This window comes from Telopea speciosissima, chromosome 1, assembly GCF_018873765.1.
Source record: "Telopea speciosissima isolate NSW1024214 ecotype Mountain lineage chromosome 1, Tspe_v1, whole genome shotgun sequence".
NCBI lineage: Eukaryota > Viridiplantae > Streptophyta > Magnoliopsida > Proteales > Proteaceae > Telopea > Telopea speciosissima.
This window is the reverse complement of record NC_057916.1, coordinates 15,491,287-15,503,345: the sequence shown is the minus strand read 5'-3', so window position 1 is coordinate 15,503,345 and position 12,059 is coordinate 15,491,287. Positions and strand designations below refer to the sequence as shown.

At 39.4% G+C, this 12,059-nt stretch overlaps 2 protein-coding genes across 2 annotated transcripts in view; both read right to left on the bottom strand.

Annotated features, from left to right (window-relative positions):
* The window catches only part of LOC122657751, a 39,912-nt gene extending 36,462 nt beyond the window's left edge, over positions 1 to 3,450 (bottom strand). Inside the window, exons 1-2 of the mRNA XM_043852548.1 lie at positions 3,348 to 3,450; positions 74 to 2,941 (exon numbers count right to left, since the gene is read on the bottom strand). Coding sequence (XP_043708483.1) covers positions 74 to 2,941; positions 3,348 to 3,440 — 2,961 coding nt within the window. The 5' untranslated portion in view covers positions 3,441 to 3,450. The remainder of the gene's footprint in view (positions 1 to 73; positions 2,942 to 3,347) is intronic.
* Positions 3,451 to 7,641: 4,191 nt separating this feature from the next.
* Positions 7,642 to 11,340, bottom strand: LOC122642342 (60S acidic ribosomal protein P0-like). The gene is made up of 5 exons (XM_043835779.1): positions 11,042 to 11,340; positions 10,838 to 10,906; positions 8,386 to 8,484; positions 7,888 to 8,280; positions 7,642 to 7,795 (listed from the first exon to the last, which is right to left on the bottom strand). The coding sequence occupies exons 1-5, from the start codon at positions 11,297 to 11,299 to the stop codon at positions 7,643 to 7,645; spliced, it is 972 nt and encodes a 323-aa protein (XP_043691714.1). The 5' UTR covers positions 11,300 to 11,340; the 3' UTR covers position 7,642.
* Positions 11,341 to 12,059: the final 719 nt, after the last annotated feature.

Sequence of the window (12,059 nt, the reverse complement as noted above, 5' to 3'; positions counted from 1 at the left end):
ACTACCATTAACAAATTTCAAAATACAAAACCTTGATCAGCTGTATGACAATAAAGCAAATTAAGTGACTCACCTCTAAACCGAGGCAACCTAAATGGAATGAGGATGGGCATTGATCACACATTATCAATGTACCCCCATAGTGGCAGACAGAGCATATAATGTCATTCACATAGCAAGGTCGAATGCTTTTGATTCTTTCATGTGATTCTGGTAAGAAGCTCTTCATCTTATTACGTTTTAACATTTCTGTCTGGCAATCTAATAGAGACCTTCCATCTTCCAAAAAGATACTGGTGGCTGGATGGCCGTAAGTGCTGCCTACATGAGTTTCAAAGCCACTAAGAGTGAAAATCTTTTGGCAACAACTGCATTTGATACCATCACGAGTTATTCGCCCTTCTGCCTTTGAACGGGAGTCCTTTCTGCAGATGTACTGTACCTTAGCCCTTGGCAATACCACATCATTATCAATCAACCAAGAAAGGACAGTAAGTGGGGTGTGGGATAGGGGACTCTTTACCAGAACCTGCCGTGCCCTTTTACTTGATCGCAGTACACGAGTAGGACAGCCATTGTCCAAGTAATTTCCTCGTCTGATTATAACAGATGCATTTCCTTTCTTCAATTTCCGAGAATAGAAAGTGTGGTCCCGTTTTCTTTTGCCTAAAACAGCAATCTCATGTCCATCTTTTCTATCTTGCCTATCCTGAAAACAAGCTTTTGATTGACTTAGAAACAAATCGGATTCAAGATGAAACGAACCATTCTCTCTTGGCTTCAAGTGATTTGTAATATCTCTGTCCAGTGTTTTCCCAAACTGAACAAAATTTTGTGACTGCAATGAACCAGAACACTCTAGCTGTCCATTAGGTGGCACAATATCCTCAAAGTCGGACTTCTCAAAAGCTAAGAAGCCCATGGGATTCCCACTTGCACCCATGCTTTTCATCAACTGCTCAGTTGTAGAAATATTTTCAATAACCTCACCTTCTTCCACACATGCTACACAGGCTGTTAGAAGAGAGTAATAGCACTTTCCCTTGGGTGACTTGTAGCGCAACTCACGTTTTGTCCCATTACTCCTTTTCCGGGGAACATAATACAACTTCCACCCAATAGCAGAGAGATGACTCTTTGCTTTCAAGCGCAAATCATTTTTCGTTATAGCAATATTCCCAAGGAATATTTGCTCATCCTCTGCAAGTGAAATCTTAGAATAGCTTATCACAGCCTGAGGGCAGTATTCAGGTTCAAAAACTGGAACATTTAACTTAAGGTCCATGGGAACTGTTCTTCTAGCAGAAAGATCTAACATAGAAGTTTCTTCAGAAGAAAAACTGCAACTCTTGCATGGCAAAGAGATCTGTTGGGACTTGAAACCCACCGACCCACCAGTGACACCAACCGAACTTAGCTGATTCTTTCGAGAGTTTTGAATTGGAACAACTTCTGCAGATTCCATCAAGAACTTACAGACCGCCCGAAAAGAAGGAAATCGCTGTCCTCCAGGTGAGACATAACTGATTGTATTTCTACACATTTTGGAGTCTGTTTTAGACTCAACTCTCCAGCCTAGATATGAAAGATGCTTCCTAAATCTTGATGCTAAATCTGGAGAAGGCTTCCTGTTCACCGGCATTCTTAAATATTCTTCAATTGCATCAGGATGGTATTCGGCGCCACTAAGTATTTTATCGCCCACAGGTAACCAATGAGATTTGCTTCTTAATTTCAAAGATTTATGCTTAAAGTTTGGATTACCGCATGGACCATTTTTGCTTCCACAATCTTTGGTAGTATACAGAACTCCCTCTTGAGCCTTGCTTTCTTGACTTGATTCATTTGTGGATCCTTTGGAACTCATAAAAGCAAATGCATTCTGCTCAGAAGGTAAAATAGATAAAGCTTGAGGTTGCTCGGATATTTGTTCTCTGCAGAAGGACCCATTCGTATCAATAGAAAGATCCATACCCAAACTATCAACCTCCATCTGATGAATAAAATTTCCAGCATCCACATTATATTCTTCACTGGCTTCAACGATAGCTAAGTATGGATTATTAGGCAGAGTCTCAGTAGACGAGCCATCATCACATCCAGAAAATCCTGAAGCATTGTTTTTCCTCTTCAAAGTAAAAAATCCAGGAGATTCAGGTAAAGATAAGGGTGGTTCAGCTTCCCCTTCCAGGGCTCCTGAAACAACTCTGTGCAGAGAAAAGTCAGAATTCCAGGTAATCTTCCTTTTTTTAGGCACCTCAGCCAATTTCAATCTTTCCTCCAGGTTGGTAAAATCAAGAACCTTGTCCAAAGTAAGCTCCATGTTTTCGACAATGGTGTCTAACACCAAATGGACCCATGCTGATTTCACACAAAAGGTCCACTCAGATACTGTCTTCTGAAATTCCTCCTTAGTCCTCACATCATACCATAGCTGCCTCACTGAAACAAGCAAAGGATATTTCTCTTCGTGCTCCTCAATCATTTTAAAAAATAACCAGTCCCCACGACATTTCCACTCTTCTGACACCTCATCCCAATCTTGGGTAATCCGCAATTTATTAATCTCCATAAGCATTTCATCACCCAAGTCAGGGAACAAGATCAACCTCTCACTCGCGCCATCCTCATGGTCAAAGACGACACCTTCCCACCAAGCATCATTGTGCAACGCATCAACACAGAGTCCATAATGAAACTTCCATTTAGTAATTTGAAATGGAGGAGGTGTTGGTCTTATCCGGCCACGTTTATGGGTTGGGGTAACTCTTTTGGGGCAGGTACTTCCCATTTTAGAAGGAAAATCAATGTCTTCGCTAAGTTTTTCAGAGCAATTGTCCGCCAGCATGTAGTCATACTCGACGGAACGGCAAAAGCCAGACTTTTTAGTGACGACTCCCGAGTGCCACGACCCTTCGAATCCAGCTTCCAGACTCCTTACCTGCATTATCACATAGAGAAATCGAAGTATTTGAAACACAAGAAGATTAATAGTTCATGATCAGAACTGACTAACAGAGGAAAACCCCGGAACAAGCATTTTACATGAAACCCCAAACAAGTTAAGAAAGAGAAAGAGACCCTCCAAAGATTTTAATGGACAATCAAGAAAAGGTAAAGACGCAGCTTGAATCAAATCAAAGAGTAAAAACACCTCGGCAGCTTCACATAATCAAAAAAGTACGAAAACAGGAAACAAAACATAAAAGAAACAAGAGAGAAAAATGGAAGATTTCAACCGTTCATGGCTACCCCACCCCCAAAACATCCAAATAACTAAAAGTAGCCAAGCACAACTACTGAGTCAAAAAGGCCAAAAAAAAAAAAACAGAAAAATGCAGCATTACCTCAACTCTCTCTCCAGGAAGAAACATCGTTTCTGGTCTTCTCTTGCGTTTCTTCTTCTTCTTCTCAGAACCATCTTCAAGTAGAATCACCATTAACAGACAGGAGGTAGAGAAAGATAAGGATTTTTCTTTTGGGTAAGCAGAGAGAGCGAGAGAGATAAATAAAATAATACGCAGTGTGAGAGCAAACGATGAAACGACGGAGATATTTCTAATACAGAAAAGAGCTCTCTCTCTCTCTCTCTCTCTCTCTCAGTCTGACACGCGCAACTCCTTACCCTACTGAGCAGAATGGAAAAGAATAATAATAAATAGGCTTCCTTGTTCCATATTCCCATAATTTCTTTCTAAAAATCAAAATAATTATTTACTTCAGTTTCCGATGCAAGAAGGGTTTCTAAGTTCTAACTATCAGTTTTATTGAATTCCAAAAATACCCTCCATATTCTAATCGAATCGTGAAAGTGTCAATGGCCCCAATACACACGTTCCGTAATTTCGAATCACTATTCTATTCCATTCATTTTTTTATTATTTTAAATATTCCTCCTTTTCATTTGTACTTGATAAGGTTTTATTACAGTATCAACCTTGTGTTTCCCATAAATTATTGCGGAAAATGAATGGCGGCAGGCCATAGGTTGATCCACCATTTATTCCAATCCTCCGGTTGTCAGACAATGTCCCCACATACTTTATTAACATTAGAAGGAATTTGAAACTTGACGACAAAGAAATCGAAAGGTAGACCTTCTAAAAGCTGAAAACTTTTAAGGAAAACTGACTCCTCTATTATTCTCACAAATGCCGTTTTCACCCTTTTTAGAAAGGAGATGGTTTAATTAGAGAGTGCCACGTGTCCATGTAGTCCATGTGGCATTTCAAAGTAGTCACATGTAGCTTGATTTTGTTTTTAGGGGCATTGTCCTCTGTGCCGCAATGCAGCCTGCGCCCAGGCACATGGGGGTGGGTGCAATGACCACCCTAACCCCTGCACAGGTTGCCCATATGACTGGGCACAAACTACGTTGAGGCACAAAGAACATTCTCTCTCTTTTTCTTTTTTTTTAATCTCCATTTGTGGGGTACATCGTTGTATTGGATTAAATACTTCAGATAGCATTGAAAGCATTTAATGTCAAGCCATCGACTTACTTTAGAAAAAATGAAAGGACTTTATGAGCTCGGGTATAAAGGTTCCAAGGTTTCAGGATTATCACATGATTATGAGCAAAGAGGACGACATGCATGTCCTTGGCCTTGGGATTGTTGAACTTGATGATAAAATGATTAGGGATTCCCTCAACTAGACATCTCTTAGTAGTGTCTCTTTTTCTCTTATATAAAGAGATAAGGTTTTGCTTGTTTCTCTAACATTCTTTTGAATCAATTTTACATTTTGTTTTCCTCTCTATCGTAGTGTGTCTATGTCAATGAATTAGTGAGTATTACCTTCAAATGTTGTCTATTTGTAATCACACTTAAAGTGTTGTCATTTGTGATTGGAGTTATTTTATCTTGAAGGTGAGAACGTAGGGTCAACCTAGTCTGCATAAATTCAGGACGTCCAAATACCTTAAAGAAATTAAGTTAAATACGACTCAATTCAAAGTACAGATTTACTGATTCAAATGATACAAAAAGATGATATTGGTGCTACCAATCCCTTCTCCAACTTCTACGAAAATATTTCGATAACATACAAACTATGAAACAAGAAGGTATTTGGAATGCAATCCTTTCGGCTGGTGGTTTTCAGCTCATGAAGCCCACACTAGCTTCTTTTATGGTGCAGTACTATGGTAATTATTCATATCTTCCGTGTGAACCATGAAGAATAGCATTCTCTGGTCATGTTGACCGAAAATAACAAAGTAATTTCAGGCCATAAGTTGGAAACAGACGGGAATAGCATGCAGAATTAATGAAGGTAACTTTTTATCCTTGTGCAGTAACATTGGGTTGCTATCTTTCCCAAAAAAAAAAACAAAATATTTAGGTTGTTAGACATTTATTTTGTTTTGATTTTGCTCACCGTTCAAGGAAATGAAAAGGGATTTGTTCGAATCAGCTGGATTCGAATTGGAATCAATTGAGATCGATTCTAATTCTAAGTGGTTCGAAACGGTTGATTTGACTTGATTTTCTAGGGTTCATAATATTGTTTCCGACTGTATCCAAATTCGAATCGAATGAGGTTGATCCTGTTGCCGAATTTATTTCCTTGAAGAGAAAGATTTCCATACATTGAATTTACAAGAGAAAGTAAAGATTATATCTTAAAAGTATAATTACCATTAAGGGAGTGTCTAAAAAACACCTCATGTATTTAGAACTTGACACCTTCATGTGACATTTTTATTCCTATGCAAGATAACGTCAATTGTTTGATGCAACCCTACATGAAAAAGAATCTCTCTCTCTCTCTCTCTCTCTCTCAATAGGAATGGCAACAGGTAGGTTTGAGTATACTGCCAAAGCAAAGAATATCCATCTAAAAAATTATGAGTTTCTTACTTTCTGAACACTACCAAGGCAAGGAACATTCGGATTGCCTCCATTTTGGCCACCAGAGCAAAGATCTCCTCAAAGTGAGGATGTCTTTTACTTAACCATACCCTTTACATACCAACATTGCTTTGTTTCATATCACTTGACTATCTCAATTCAACTTGTTCCCAAAAAAAAAGAAAAAAAAAAAAACCATTTAGTACCGTTTACATTTTTGTTGACTAATCTTGACACTAGCTTCCATGGTCTTCACCCAGCTTTCATCTCGCCCTGCCTCTGCTACACTTTTGGGTTAAATGTGAGAAAAGAGGGAATAAGTGTTCATCTTCATTCTCATTGTTAAAATCTTGTAGTTGGATCACCAATGATCTGTTTCCTCATAATTATTTCTATCTAAGTAGGTTTTTTTTTCTACCAATGCAAAAAAAAAAAAAAAAACTACTTAGATATGTGGATCGCTCTAAGAAATCATTGGTTGGAGGCATGTCTAACATCCACACAACTGGTTACCATTCATTTTGATCTTTGATTGTTTGATTATTGCATGATACTCATAATTCTCTCTATACTATAATGAATGGGAGCAAGAAGTACTTAATCGTTTTTCTAGTTTACACTTTTTACTTTATAAAATAAGGGAGGGGTACAATGCAGTAAATTCCCATGCGATCGGTTAGTGTTCTTTTACCCTTAATAGTAATCCAACTCTTTTATTCTATTACTAATTACTTCTGACCAACCCCCTTGAGTTATCAATGGTATAACTAGGGCTGAAACAGGGCCGGATTTTTTAAAAACCCTAGCTCAATCCTGAGTCCTCTTAGTTCAACCCAAGCTCAACTCGGTCCTAGGTTGGGCTGAGATATCTCAGCCTAGGCTCAACCCTATTGGGCTCAGCCCAGCCCAACCCAACCCGGCCTTGATTGATCCTGATCGGGCCGGGTTGGTCAGTGTGGCCCTGATTGACCTTGATTTTTGGTAAGGCTTTGTTAAGTTGCCTACTTCATGTAATTAGGTATTGATTTGTTTCATACTCAATTGACTATTAAATTTTCTTTGGGTTAAAAAACTTGGCTCAATCTAAAAATTATAAATATTTTCGCTTAATAGATAATTATTCTTTTTTTTTTGATAAACCAATAGATAATTAGATACTAAACAAAAATTATAAAACGTAAACAATAAATTGTAAAGCATAACCTAAACAGGGCCGGGTCGGGCTTAGCCAGAGGCCTCAACCCTGGCCCAGCCCGACTTTGACCAAGGGTCTGGAAAATTAAACCCTAACCCAGCCGCAGGTTTGAAAAATCCAAATCAAGCAGGGTCAAGGCGGACTCAGGGTGACAGGGCCAAAGTTACACCCCTTTGTTGGTAACTAAAAGCTTACTATATATAACCAGCACCCATGAATCTCGAGGCTTGGTTGAGAAAGAACATTAATTACTTTTAAAGTTCACAACCTTCCCCGTTAATTGTATGGGTTTAACGCTAAAACATTAGAGGATCCTACTGGAGGATCCAGTTTGAATTTGAACTTTCAAGTTTCAACTAAAATAAACCAAATAATTTCAGATCTTTATACTAACTTATTTTTAGTAGGCATTCAAAAGACTTAATAACAAGCATGGAAGATTATGTAGTAAGCTTTTCCCTAATATATTTGGTTACCAACAAAAATGTCGAAGTTATACCATGAATAAACGAATCACATCCACCTAGTTCAAAACAAAAAATGCTGAATCGGAATGAGAAAGCCGAAAACTACAGTAGCTAAAAAAAAATGTTTAATCGAACAAACTGAAACCCATATCATCATCAGACTCTTCAGCAGCTTCTTCCTTCTTCTCTTCCACCTTGGCATCAGCAGCAGCAGCAGGAGCAGCACCAGACGCTGCAGCAACTGGGGCCGCGGCGGCGACTGCAAACTTGCTAGGATCCTACAAATATAAGGAAAAATACAAGAATGAAAGGGTAAAACGTTTTAAAGAGAAAGTTTCACAAATAAAGAGGATGAGAGAGCAGAGGAAACCTTCAAGTATTCTTTCACTTTCTCAGCCTGGGGGAAAGAATATTCAGTTGCAATTCCAACGGCCAGAACATTCTTGTAGGCATTGATGAACATATGGGGTGTAGCAGCCAATGTAGGATATGAGATTGCCAAGGACAGAGAAATGACATTGCACAAACCATTGGCAAATTTGGTAACCAAGTCATCCTCTGTGAGATCAAGCACCTCTGGACTGAAGACTGAGCCAGTGTCATATACAGACACCACAACAAGACCATAAGAGAAGGGTCTTATTCCCAGCTTCGAAAGCAGAGCAGACTCAGAAGAGCCAACCTTATCACCTTTCTTTATAAGTTCCACATGGGTGAGGATTTCAACTGTTCCCTTGTTAATCTTTGTTGGAATATTGAGCACCTGTATGATTATGAAAGGAATTTAAGAGAGAAGTGATAATCACCAACCACTAAGTAATTGATTCTTTTTGCCAATGGAGAGAGATACAGAGAGAGAGTCATCAACCTGAAAAAATGAAGTCTGAGAAGGGTCCAACCCTGTGTTTCCGGGTGGCACAATGACATCAATAGGTGCAATAAGTCCCACACGGGCAGGAGCTCCAACCTGTCATACAAGAAATTTAATAACATCTCATGAGCAAGGTAGCCACCAAAACTGATCAAACAAAGTCATTGGCTGTTTTGTCGAAATTGGGAAGATTATTGAGCTGAGCTGTTCAGTAATTGCTTCTGTTTTGCTGATATAGGGGTTGTAAGGCTTAAGATTGAACAATAAGTCTGTTGCTGTGAACTGTGAACATCAAAAGTTCAAAACTAATACAGATAGAGTATATTTTTACAAGGCAAGTCCAATTGAGAAAAGGAAAGAAAGGGATCGAGAGAAGAGAAAAGGGAAAGGAATCGAAGGAAGTTAGTTCTTCGTTGGCCATCTCCAATTCCCAAGACCAACAAATCCCAAAGGTTGTTTTGGAGGATGAACTCGAGTTCTCAAAGAACACCTCAAATGGAGGTTGCTTCTTTCACGACTTCAACAGCACAATTTAATGAGAGAGAGAGAGAGGTGCTTATCTACGATTCGGTCTCAATAGTCCAGGTAGGAAGTCTTCCGATCTTTTTACCCTCCAGTTCCCTGCCCAGCCCAGTTGCCCATTGCCTGTAATAAGGGGACGCGTAATGACCACCCTACCCTTGCCCGAACACTCTGCTTGGGTGGAGTCTAACCCCCCCTTATTACAGGCACTCGGGGAACTGGGCCGGGCAAGAAACTGGAGGAGATAATTTTCCGGAAGTCTTCAATGTAGATGAGTTGCAAACTGACAAATGTTCTTTTTTATTTTTTACAGGTGGAGGTTAAAAAACGATTAGGAGAAAAGTTTCCTATGGAGAAGTGTACCACCCACGCCCAAACATGGCGAGGAGTAGACGAAATGACCGCCCTGCCCCCAAGACTAAAATCTTCCCTCCCATGCATGATGCTTCCACGTCCGCTATCATTGTCCATGTGTAAGCAGGGGCCATGCTCCCCCACAGAGAACACTCCCCCCAAAAGATTAATAAAAAGAGGTGCCAATTATATTAAAAAATGAAATGTGTGAATGCACCAAAATCACTAAACATTAACAAAAGCAAGGATTTAAATCCTCTCCAATTCCCTAAAATGTGCAGTATGGCAGTTCGGGGTGGAGATGGCGACACCTAGCAGCTCGGACATCCAACGGTTTGAGCTCATTGATTTGATTTTTTTCCTTCTTTCTTGTCGGTTGGATGTCCGAGCTACCAGGTGTTGACATCTCCACCCTGAACTGCTGCACTGCACACTTTAAAAGAATTGGAGAGGATTATTTTCCCAAAAACAATCAAATATAAACATAGGAAGAAACCCACAATTAAGTTACCCTTGTAAAAAACAAGGGCATGGAGCTTTGTTGAGTGGCTTATGCCAGGGTGGGGTCAATGGGAAAATTATCTCCTCCAGTTCCCAACTTCCTCTAATAGGGGGTGGTGGACCCCACACGGGCAGTGTGTTTGGATAAGAGTAGGGTGGTCATTCCAACCCCCCCCCCTTGTTAGAGGAACTGGAGTCTGAAGGTGATAAAGATCCTGGGTACATGGGAGCGCATCCCATGCCAGGAATCCAACATAGGGGGGGCGGGGGGGGGGGGGGTTGGTCATTTAGCGAAAAAGATCAAGCAATATTTCTTCCCTAATGGTAATAATAAGATGATTATGTAAATAAAGCACGTCACTAAATGATCCCCTAACACTAACATTTTTCCCTAATAATAATAAGATTTTTTGATGAAATAATAATAAGATGACTATGCAAATAAAGCACGTCAATAACTGAAACTTTTTTTTTTTTTTTTTGGTAGAAAATTAACTGATACTTTACATATATGTAAATGGTGAAGCAACTGATCGAAAGTTGAAGTGCAACTACAGAGAATTACCCAGTAAACTCAATAAAACAGCAACACCCACACTCTTTCAAATAAAAGGAAATTAATTTTGAGATTGGCAAATAATTAATGAGATCAATCAAAGTTGTAATTAATCGATAGTGGGAAGGGAAGTTCTTGGAGTCCTTGATTCAAGGCACAAGAGTTTTGGCCTCCCAGCTACCTCCTTATAATTACCCATTTGGAATCGATTCCCGGCCGGAAAGGTTGAGCCTACTGATCGACTACAATACTTGGAAGCATTAACTCTCAATTCAACCTGCGTCTTCCCATCTAAGCATATATCTAATTAACAATGCCAATTAAGGCCAACGGCACATGTGATCCAGAACAATTAATTAGATTAATTAGATAGAACCCATGCATGCAGGCATGGATGCTGCATTCATGGTGTATGACTAAAAGAATAAGAATGAAATGAACAAAGAAACACTGTAACTCTACCTAAAAACATGAATTCTATAAATTAAATGATCTTATATATATATATATATATACCTTGTATTTGCCAACCTCTTCCCGTATTTCCTTCAAGTCGCCCTTTGTGAATATCAAACCAACATTTCCCTGATACATTCACCAATCATAAAACCAAATGAATCACAACCAAATTCCAACAATACTGAGTAATTTAGAAAGAAAGATATCGATGGATGGATGGATGGATGGATCGATCTCAAATTAGATATACAGATTAGGTACCACAAGGAGGGGAACGAGATTGAGATAGTCATTGTTCCCAGTCCTCTCGGCATGAAGCCTGATGGATCTCTTCATCATAGTGTTCTTCCCCATCAAAATTATTGAATCTCCACGCAAACCTTGTCTGATTTTCTGCAACTGATTCGATCCCACATTGTCTGCCGCAACCACTAGTATCTGTCCGTACTGATCCACAAGCTCGCATAGCTTCTTGTCATACGCACTCTTCTTTTGAGCCTTCGTTGGTTTCACCGCCATTTCTAGCTTTCAGATTTCTGACTTTCTCAAACTTCCAAACTTAACTCCAATAATCGAAAATTTTAAGATGGCCCAAGAGAAGACGAAGCAGAGAGCTTTTGGGAAACCTTAATTAAACGGATCGATAGCTAAAAGCCATCCCGTCTCTCTCTCTCTCTTTAACCGTCACCTCACTGATTCACTCCTACTTCTCTGGTAGGATTTTGTTAAGCTGTTGCTCCTTTTCAAGGAGTCTACCTGACGCACGGGATCCCAGCCGTTGATTAAGCAGGGTCCTTCATGTAGTGATGATGCAGGTGTAGCTGCTGTGGATCCCACGGATTCAGTCCAGTCGCCTGAATCCTCCATTACCTAATACGCACCTCCACTTAGCATTCCCCTCTCTAGTAATTATTTGTTGGAAGTTGAAACGAACCCTAAAATATATGCTTTTCCTACGGCCCCATTATCTTTGGAACAAGAATTTATCATGAGGAAAAAATAAAATAAGGATAAAAGAGAAAATTGGAATCACCATACTTAAAAAAAAATTTCTGGACAAATTGTTTTGTTTTGATAATTCTTTAACCATTTAAGAATTCTCGGGGGCTTGGTTTTTTGACTACCTTAATATAAGGGTGTTAGACGATGCGGTTTTAGTTTAGATGGTTTGATACGATTCAATGTATACTGTAGTAAGTAGAAAACTAAACCGAACCACTTATTGATGACTTAAGCTTGCACAAGGGGGTTGAGCCCCAGTTCAACCGTGACACAAAAC